Genomic DNA, 11445 nt, shown 5'->3' with positions numbered 1-11445 from the left:
AGAGAGAGAGAAGAGAGAATTACCCCGTTCAAGAGTTTGCGGCCAGAGGGAGGCAAGATGTTAACGTACTTGGAGGCCATTAGAAGACCCAAGAAGCACATGGTAAAAACCTTGGCAATTGGCATCACAGCGATTTTGATTGTACCCAGCACTGATTCACCGGCTGCAGCCGGAATCTCCATGGAATCAGCCAAGGCGGCAAGGATCCGGGCTATCATTCTGACAGTTCCTAATGCCAAAAGGCAGCAATTTTGAGGGGTTGGACTTGGGTTTGGAATCCGGACGAGAGGGGAAGAATAAAACAGAGGATTCAGGAAGTTATAGAGAGAGAGAGAGAGAGTCTCTCTGATGATTCATTTGAGGAATAAAATATTAACAAACACTTCGCGATCTCTCGATCTCTCTCTCGTGATTGCCACGTACACTTCTTTCTCTTTACCTTCCTTCTTACTCCTTTCCTTTTCTAAGCCCAAAAAAAGCCCGTTTCAACTCTTTTTTACTAATAAGTTACAAACACCACAAATGTAACTGAGTATTAACTAAGGTAAAGCCAAAATAATAATTCATAGCTTAGATGATAAAATATTGGGTTTGTATTTTCCTTGATCATTTACAATGATATAATATATTTTAAAATAAATCAGTTATCAACAAAATTGATCAGCATAAATAGGGGAGAATATATCAGATCACACATCTTCGTTAAGGTCAAATATTTTTAAAANAAAAAAAAAAAAAAAAAAAAAAAAAAAAAAAAAAAGATAGATATTTAAATGGGCTCATATAGTGGCTTGGCCCAACACCGATATATTCTCAATCCAACATGATTCTTTAGAAAGGGTTATTATTTATCAAGTTTGTAGAGGAGAGTGAGAGGAGGCAATATTACAGTAAGCGATGGCTGCCTTGAGTGATTCTTCCGTTAATGTTTCCTCGTTTGTATTAGTGCTGCCTTCACAGTAGTATCGTACGGGTCTCTTGTTTCGTCTTCTGTGTATAACTTGAAGGACCCACTTCTCTCCCACGTTCACTTTCTCTCTTATCACTCCCACTATACTCAAACACCCCAGTTTCATCATCATTAACCTCGTCACGCTGCTGTATGCAGAGAAGCAGCTAGAGGACGATGAGAAGATTGTTGTCTTCTGCATTTCGTTATCGGGAGATGGAGAAGAAGCGATGCTCAATCCTGTGGCTGCTTTGTTGATTTGCATTTCGATGAAAGACTCACCATCGTCGCTGTTGTCCAGCACTTCGTTCATCCATCCCACCTCATTCTCCATCCTATTATTTACGTTACCGGCTCACTTCCCAAAACTCCCTCTACTACTAGTTATAGATATAATATAAGATTTGATCTCTTGCTCCTAATTTCCATCATTGATGTTTTTAGCAAGTATATAATTAATCATATACGTAGATTCAAATTTATACAGCTAGCTAGCAGCTCACAACTCCCATACATGTATTCAGGGAGCATATATGTGCATGTGAATACATCTCTATACGCAAATAATGCAATTATATATGAGAAGAAGACATGATTAATCAAAGAAAATGAAATATATTATTACAATTGTCAGTCCAAATCAAAGCTCTCGATATATGGGATCGGTGGATTAGTGGTATAATAAAATTGGTGTCTTTTTAATACTAATATACTAGAAACTAATTGCCCCTGAAGATAATATCACAATTAATATTGACCCCAGCAATCATTGATCGCCTAGCTCTTGAGGATTCACATGCTCTTTAGTATACATCACAGGTCACATGCATATTATTTCTTTCTTATATTGCAAAGTACGTATGATGTTCTTTCTCATTTTGGGTGAAGCCAAAATTTTAAAGATAATGAACTAATGGAACAAGACTTGAAATGTATCTGGTTTTTTTTGTATACGTATTTTGGTTCTTGCTGTGAAATATTATTGGAGCACGGTTTAAGCTATTATTTCAAGGATAAATATAAAGAAAAAATAAAGACTCTTGGTAATGTTTACAATGTTACTTAACATAAAAATACCTTAATCCAAATAAATAAAATAATTGTTACATTGCCAAGAGAAGAAAGGGTCATGAATTTGTTACACATTGGCTTAGAGTTAGAGAAATCTATACTAGTATTTTTGCAGCAGTTTTTGCTCAAAAATCTGTTTCGGAAAGTTTTTGCATTTAATGCCATTGAATACTTCATATCCAAACAAGTTTATTTAATTTTCTCTACTATCCTTATAACCAAACAGAATTGAAATATTTTAAATACTCATATATATAATATTCTATAATTAATATAGATCTTTAGAATATTTATTTCATATTAAAATTTATTCTCTTATCATCTTTTTTTGATTTTAAAATTTAAATGTAGTGAATAATCATATAATACATAAAGTTAATAAAAATGTATATTTTTCATGCATATATTGTGATTTGAATTTTTTAAAACAAATATACATTACTCATGAGTGTGTGTTCAACATACATATATAGTAAATTTACGTATATAGTAAATTATAGAATTTTAAGAAATTATAATTTATAACTAATATATCTAAACTTGATAAAAAGCTTAAAATTATGAATGTTTAAACATACTAATATTTTAACATAACACAAACGAGTTATATTACATGACGGGTTATATGATATTACATGATTGAATTGATAATAGTAAAAAATAAAATATTATTAAAATGATATTTCAATACGGGTTAAATCCTTATTTTACTATTTTAACAACACCATATAATATGCCGAGTCAAACAGATTTAATTAAAATTATATTAAACAAAAATTATTGTGCGGTATATTATAGAGCATAATCGAGTCATAATCTAAAATTGTTGTGCGGTATACCGCGAGTCATAATCTAAAACTAACAAAAGACTACATTAGCAAAATTAGTATTAAAATAATATTTTAATAAAAAAATAGAAAAAACTTGTCCGGTGGTGTACCACGGGTTATAATCTAGTAAGTTTGTATAACTGTATAAGTTAAAAATATATTTGAGATGAGCTAAAAAGTGTTTTGGTCCACTGTTCTTTCTCCGAAGAAATCTGGCATATCATTATGTTTCGTCTTGGTCAGTCCCCTTGCGTTTTCGCAAATTGGTCAAGGCTAATGAGAAATTCGAAAAGAACAAAAACTTAGAGGGGTTGTAGTTCAATTAAAATGGGAAGTAATCCCCGATACCCTTCTCCATTTTTTCCACAAGTCTCTCTGTTGATTCCTTCCTACATATATCCCAAGAGTTGCACATTTTTTGTTTGTCACTTATTCCGCTTTTTAATCTGGTCATGCTCGTCTAGTCTTTAACCATGGCTTTACTTCAGAAACCACAGCTCCGCTATCTTGGTCTAGAAGGATGATGATTGCTCTTGGAGCTGCGAAAGGTCTTGCTTTCCTCCACAATGCTGAAAGACCGGTTATTTATAGGGATTTCAAGACTTCCAATATACTGCTTGACTCGGTAACTAGTCTTTCATTTGCTGCAAAGGTTCCTCCAAGATGTTGGGAATATCTTACCAAAACTAATATATCCTTGCTTGGTTTGAGCCTGCAGGACTATCATGGAAATACCACCAGAGAGTTAATATAAATTCACATTTTATCCCCCAAAAAAAAAGAGTTTGGTCGTATAAGTTTGAGGTTGAGCACCTAACACAGATCTTTTGGTTACTCTTTCTTGTCTTTTTTTTTTAGTGTTCTCTCTCTCTTTATTCTCCACCCACCGTGCTCATGATTACGACTTACGAGTCCCACATGATGGTATTTATTCTTCAAGCAACGTTCCATATGGATTATTTAGATTACAACTCAATATATGACCCGTCTTTCAGGCATGCGTGGCTCAAGACCCATTCCCCTTAATCTACAACCACAAATGTGACACTGTCGATAATCGATGGCCGGATAACTTTGTCGATTGGACTGGATTTTCTTCGTCCGGCCATATATTATATTAGGAATCCCTACTATTAATCATTGCCTGAAAAAAACCTTAGTTTTGTAAGAATTTACAATACAATGCCATTGCAATTATGACCATTTTAATATTTTTCGTGCAGGATAAAATTGTCATTAAACCCTTACTGAAAAAGGATAAACACGCGGGTCATTTAACCCGGTAATTTGACCCGTTTCATGTTATAATCTCAGCCATTCATTCTCTAAGTTTTTTAAAATCCTGACCGTATATTTTGAGATCCTTTTAATCTCTTACAAAAAAACAAAACCCTTACTCGATTCTTCTTTTTCTCTCGCCTCTCTCTCTCTCTTTTTAGCAAAAGCATAGAGGAAGAGGTTCTGGATTGCTGCAGTACATAGAGATATGTCTCTTTCGACAATATGTAAGATCAGTTTTTTGTATTCTAATTGCTTCTTTTTCTTTCGTTCACTAATAGATATGTAAGATATGTTTTGCGAGATCTGTTTGTATTATGGATGAGTAATTCTGATTGAATTTTTGGTTTGGATTTTGTCAATGTTTGCAGATGAAACTTGATTATATTTTGCTTTATTCCGTAGTATTGTTCTTCTTTTGCTATATATATATAAAGAGAGAGAAGTAGCGCTCATTGCTCTCGATCTGTTTTTTTTGTTTTTAAAGGTTGGATCGGAGATGTCCGGGAGGAGAAGCATACACTGGCGACTTCAATCATCATTATAAACGCCTTGAAGAACGTAAAATTTCAAGGGCCTAAGTTTATGAGTCAAGGTTTGAAGACTCAGAAGACGTGGTTCAGAGAACACTGATGATGAACCACCGAAATGTATGTATTTCGTTTCTCTCAATGTTCCCTTTCTCTTTTTAGGATCTGTAAAAAGTTTAAAGATGGAATGAATGACACAAATCTCTTTGTAATTAGACTGTTAATTGCATAGTACAGTCTTGGAGCTGTTGAACTTCGACATTGTTGCTTCTTCTTTGCAATTAGGAATATAAATTTGGGGTTTTTGAGTTCTGATTTGTAGGGATGAGTTTCAGTCTCTGCTGGTATTCTCCATGTTTTTCCAAGTCTTTTTGATTGTCTATGGAGAATGGCAAGATGCTCTCATGGAGGTTCGGTACATTGATGTTGATTACATTGTTTTTTTTTAATGCTGCTTTGTTGATGGCATCTGGTGAATCTCCTTACAAGAGAGCCACATACCGATATTCGCCTTTGCTAAACAATGTCTAACTCCTAATTCTTTCTTTCATTGGTCACTTGGAAAGTTTCTCTTCTCAGCTTCTGATTTGTTTGATGATTTGTTCTTTGGTCATTCTGAATTTTATTTTCATGTTTCATATTTGTGGGTAGGATATCCTTACTATTTTGAAAGAACGTAAGGTGCCTGAGAAGATATGTACATACATTATTCTGTAATGGTTTGGCTTTTCAATCCGTTTACATTCACTATTAGAACCAGTAGGGAACTGTTAACCCATGGTTTGTGCCATAGTATTATGGATCATCATCTCTCTTATGCAAGGTAGACACTTACTTTGAGTGTTCAAAGTTTCGAATACATGTTAATAGAGTTGATGTTTTGGTTCGCTTATGTAATTTGTGTCTTGCGTAGGTTGCTCCGTACCAAAAAAAAAGATGAGTCGCTTTCTAAAGATCCTGCTTGCAAGATTCTGCGTCGGGAGCTTACTAAAATTGTTGTGGATGGTGTTGTGTCTAAGCTTTGACATAACCAGTCCTTTTTTTTCTTTCCCTGTGTTTGGTCTGATCAGCTTCTTCCTCATATGTCTTTTCAGATGAGTTTCTTTTGCTTAAGCATTTTTCTCCAGGTTCTGGCCTCTTCTTCAGCACCAGCAATGTGTTTCCGAAGGTCAATAACATATGACACAGAGAAAGATGAGAAAGAAGTGTTCTTCACTATTACCTCATGTACTCGGTCTGCTTTTGTTGCTTTGCGTCTTCCCGGCTCCATTTTCAGTCACAGGTTAGTGTTTCAATTTGCAACACACATTAACAGTTTAACACTAATATCTACATAAAAACATACAACATATTTTTATCAAACAGTTCCGAGGAGCTTTCCAATCTGTTTGAAGAGAAAGAGCCAAGCTTGGAGTTGGAGGAAGTGAAGCAAGCTTTTGATGTCATTGATGAAAACAGAGATTGGTTTATCGATCCAATAGATTTTCAAAGAGTTTTGACTGCTGTTATTCAATTATGTATTTGATTAATACAATCCTCTCTTATTTTGTTGGAATGGATTTTAAGATATTTTTTCCGTCTAAAGCATGAGTTAAACAAATACCAGCTTTTTATCTCTAACTTTGATGAACTTCATTGAAAAAATTATAAGCAAATAAATTTTCTAAAATTACAGACTTTTTTAATATACAAGCAGTCATAATAATTCATTATATTAATTTTAATAGTAGGGATATGTTTGGAGAACATATATCATTTGGATTTTATTTTAGATAACTTTATTTATTAACAAAATATTCAAAAAAACATTAAATAATATCATTTGGATTTTATTTTAGACTCAGAAAATAACTGAAATTGAATCAAAAGATGGAATGAAAATCTTTAGTCATAAGATTAATTTTATATATAAATATACTCTTAATATCATCAGAAATATATTACTATTTATGCACATAATTTCATATCAGAACATGTAAATTAAATTATGATTAAAATTCCAATCTATTAATGATATTAAGATGAAAAATAGTGGACGTGAGACAGAAATGGATAATTTGTATAATAAAAAACAGTGTACTTAGAGAAATACTTAGGTTCACTCCTAGGGGTGAACCTCTCCATTCACCCCTCTTCTTTCAGCCAATCAGAATCTTCCATCTAATATTTTATTTAAAAAATAAATCAAAAATAAATTAAAAAGCAAACCAAATTAAAGAAACAAATTCTGTATACTTTTAATTAAGGAAAGTTAAATATTGGCTTGGTTTAGATTTTTAAAATTAGAATAAAATTATATGTCGGTTTGGATTTACAAATGAAGTGGTTAGGGTTTAGATTTTACAATTATAGCGAAACTATATGTCAGTTTGGGTTTACAAATGAGGTGGTTAAGGTTTAGATTTTACAATTAGAACAAAATTATATGTCATTTTGGGCTTACAAATGAGATGGTTAGGGTTTAGATTTTACAAGTGGAACGAAATTATATGTCGGTTTGGGTTCACAAACGAGATGGTTAGAGTTTAGATTTTACAAGTAGAACAAAATTATATGTCGGTTTGGGTTAACAAATTAGATGGTTAGGGTTTAGATTTTACAAGTAGAACGAAGTTATATATTGGTTTGGGTTCACAAATGAGATGGTTAGGGTTTAGATTTTATATATGTCGGTTTGGGTTTATTAAAGAGCGGTTTAAATTTTAAATTTTATAATAGTTTATACAGATTTTATTTCCTTATTGTATAAGGGGGTGAATGGAGCCCAAGTATTATTCGTGTACTTACATCTTATACAGTTTTAACCAAAATTGAATCAAAAGTTGGATTCTAAAATATGCTATTAATATCATGGAAACTGGAAAGTACATTAATGATTATGCAAGTATTAATTGATACAATTATTTCTCATATAACGTGATTTATTATGCTTAAATGTATGGATTACATTTTTGCCATATATTAAATATTTTTGTAACTAAAACAAAACGAAAATTATGGAAATGTAATTAAGTAGGGATACATGGTCAATAATTTTCACAATTTAAAATAAAATTCTTCTAAAACATATTTGAAAACAAAAATTTCAGCCCAAACGGAATTGTAACTATATATATATTAAACACTCATATGGAGAATACATGTATTTTGCCTAATATTTTTAGTCAAAATTTATTAATAAATTATTATATGAGTAATTATTTAAAAAGAAATGGTTATGGGACATAAAATTTCTAACAGGATGGATAGGATGGGACGGAAAGCGATGCGACAGGATGAGATTTAACACCACATAACAAAATTACTTTAACATTTTTAACAAACACGGTTTGTGCTTGATTATTATGGATGGATTGCAAAAAATGTATATTTTCCAGCTGATGAAGATGATGATCATATTTATTTTCTGTACGGGTTGGAGAATTCTACATATACACCAAAATATTAACAAAACACCTTAAAAGAATGGCAACCTAATTTTTGTGAAAAATATTAATATTAGATAATTAAAGTTTTACAACCTAAAAATGTTAATTATTTGACTAAATATATGTTTTATCAGTGTTTTCAAGTAATTTAATTTACTAATTAAGTACATATACTGATATAGTATAAGTAAACTGAAATGGGTAATACGAATAATGAAAAAAAATATTTTGATCAATATTTTTAGAAAAAGAGAGACATAAATTTTAGATAAAAGTACAAATCAGAAAATATAGATAAATAAATTCAATTGTCAAATTTTCACTAATTTAGGTAAGGATTGACTATGTGACAGGTAATTCACCACTTTGGAATGGGCACTTTGAAAATTTTGCTAATTTTGAAAACAATTATCTTTTTGAAAAATTATAAATTTGGATAATTTCAACTAACTAAATAAAAAAATATTCAATGAAGAACTCTGCTATCCCAGTTTCTTACCCAAACTGTTTAGTAAAATTGTCTACCGAGTAGTTATTTAAAGGAGAAAGAACATCAGACAAAAAATTTTGATAGATATGGGACAAGACGAGACTGGATGAGACGAGACGATATGAAACAGATGAGACGGAACGAGAGAGATGGGTTGGAACATGAGGGGACAGGACATGATAGGATGTATTTTACTAGGTTTTTTTTTTTAATTTACATAAAAAATAACGTTTATAAAAATATTTTGTCCCGTGCTGTAGCACGGGTTTTTCTTTTATTGTATTGGAATCTTAATTTTGATGTTACTTCCCGTAATTCTACAGCTAATTTAGTTCTAATCAAAAAAATTAGATGTTTTTCAGAATTATAATTTGTTTTTGGATAATTTTACTACCTAACTAAAAATTAAATATACAATAGAGAATTCGAGTATCATGTCTAAATTTCTTACCGAATACATACTAATAAACATTGCTTAATGAGTATTTATTGAAAGAGAACGATCATATAGGACAAAAAAGTTATGATGGATAAAGAGAGAAAGATAAGACGGGACAGGATGGGACGGGATGGGATGGAACGAGACGGGAAATGTTTCCTATTACAAAGTAGATATGTTTGGATTTATATGAACAATAATTCAAACTAAAACCAAATTGAAATCCAAAATTTATATTTATTATCAATATTTTACAAATAGTTTTATATATTTAAAATAATAAGATTCTAACTCATTTTTTCAAATTTAAAATTTATATGAGAAAATTTAATACTAACTTAATTTATATGAAAGATTTAAGTAAAAAAAAAACACGACATCATGTTATTAATGTTTGTCAAAAATTTGAAAGAAGAAAAAAACAAAACCATAAATAAATATGAGAATAAGGTGGCTGGATGGCTTCAATTGTAGAGACTTTCATAAGGTGGCTGTTCCGGCGAATAAAGTGACGATTGTTATCGCGAGTAGTGTCACGAGAAATGGTAGATTTTAGTCATATTTAGCACTGTGGGCCATCTTGGCTTCATGATCAAGTGCATGTTGATGAATAATGTTGTTGGTGTTTATTATTGTTCTTGGTTAATTTCGATTCTCAAACTATTTTTGGTTATATCTGATGACCAAAAAAAATGACAAATAAGTCTCTTATTTTTCCACAATCAGCAGTCCATGATTAAAAACTTTTTGATTCATCATCACTGTCTTTGTTGAAAGCCACTGTCTTTTTGGATATGCAATGGAAATGGGTAATTCGTATAATAGAAAAGATTGCACTTAAACGATTTTCTTAAAAAAATTCACTATGTGACATATAAAGAACTAATATGAGATGGATATTTTGAAATTTTGGTTGAAAATATTCAAATGGAGATTTTATATATTTCGTGAAGTAATTCTTCACTTTGGAACGGGTAACTTCAATATTTTAGTATTTTTTTAAAACAGTTAGATAGTTTGTTAATATTGTATTTTTTTGATAGTAAAAACTAACTAAATAAATAAAAAATATATTCAAGAAGAATATGGGTATCCCATCTAAATTTCTTACCTAATCTCTATTAAAAATATTGTCTACCAAGTAATTATGTAAAAGAGAATGATCATAATTGTGACATCCCGGTTTGCGGAGATGTTTAAAAAAATTGATTTGGTCACCTATGTCACCAAAGTGCAGTTTTCTTTTCGGTCAAAGGTCCTGAGAGAACTCTAAAGTTAAGCATGTTTGAGCTGGAGTAGTTTCAGGATGGGTGACCATCCGGAAAGTGATTGTCGAAACTGTGCGAGTGGAGACAAAACACATGGAAAGATCATGTGGTAATTTGTAGGGATGGTAAATAAATCTTTAAAGCCTCCTGGACGTAACAAATCGACTGTTGGATATGGATGGGCCCACTGGCCGAGAATGGATGTGGGCCCACTAAGCGAGGTGGGCCTATGGATCGGGAATGGATATGAGTGGGCCCACTAAGGTGATGATCGGAGCGTTACAATAAGACAAAAAATTATGATGGATATGGGAAGATAGGAGATGGAACGGGACATGATAAAACGGGACAAGGACGTGTTTCCTGTTCCTCTAGGTTATATAGTATATACGTGTAATAATCCAAAGTAAAACCAAACTTAAATTAGATATTTAAAATAATACAATTATATAAAATATTTTGCCCGTGCTATAGCATGGGTTACTACCTAGTTTAAATAACAAAAGGGCGAAGTTCTCCGGCCATCGATTATCGACAGTGTCACATTGTATCGTAACCTACTCTGCAAGGCAATATATTGTTTCAGAGTGTATTGTATTAGTAGTCTTATTTTTTGTTTGCTTTGGGAAGGATATCTACCAGGCCTAAGAAAGCCCACTAACAAGGCCTACATGATAAAGAATTGCAAAGCCCAATTGGTGCCGGCAACAAGGAGTGGACTGTCAAACTTTAATTCCTGCTGTAAACTGTGAGAGAGAGCACTTCCTTCCAGTCTCAGTGGTGCGTTGGTGAGGAAAGCGTCGTTGTCTTCTCCGATTGCAATTAGGGGTTTAAATCGGTAATCGGTTCGGAGGTGCTTAGCTTTGCGATTGAGAATGAGATCCTTTCCACTTCCTTCGACCTGCTGACAATGGGCAACTGCGGTACTAGAGACGAGGCTGCCGTCTTCACTCCTCAAGCTCAAGGTCTCTCTCTCTCTCTCTCTCTCTCTTCTTCTGTCTCGTTTTATATATCTCTCTCGCTCGCCTTTCATTTTTTTTTCTTCCTGATCTCTATTCTCTTTGGTTCACCTCGCAGCCCAACAGCTCCAGAAGAAGCACTCCCGCTCTGTCTCAGATCTGAGCGATCCATCAACTCCTCGCTTCCGGGACGACTCTTGCAC

General features: G+C 32.5%; 1 protein-coding gene and 1 long non-coding RNA gene across 3 annotated transcripts; one reads left to right on the top strand and one right to left on the bottom strand.

The window, feature by feature from the left end:
• On the bottom strand, positions 852 to 1283 carry LOC104768254. The gene has a single exon (XM_010492179.1). It carries the CDS (start codon positions 1281 to 1283, stop codon positions 852 to 854), a length of 432 nt encoding a protein of 143 aa, XP_010490481.1.
• LOC104768253 lies at positions 4239 to 6242 on the top strand. Of its 2 annotated transcripts, XR_764224.2 has the most exons (5): positions 4240 to 4355; positions 4616 to 4778; positions 5310 to 5481; positions 5572 to 5940; positions 6024 to 6242. It is a non-coding gene; the product is annotated as an uncharacterized LOC104768253 (long non-coding RNA). The 2 variants fall into 2 exon arrangements; XR_764223.2 differs by having other exon boundaries at positions 4239 to 4355; positions 4616 to 5481.

The sequence above is a fragment of the Camelina sativa genome, chromosome 20 (genome assembly GCF_000633955.1).
Source record: "Camelina sativa cultivar DH55 chromosome 20, Cs, whole genome shotgun sequence".
In the NCBI taxonomy this organism is placed as follows: Eukaryota; Viridiplantae; Streptophyta; class Magnoliopsida; order Brassicales; family Brassicaceae; genus Camelina; species Camelina sativa.
The sequence above is the reverse complement of the archived record's forward strand: the minus strand, read 5'-3'. Positions and strand labels throughout refer to the sequence as shown.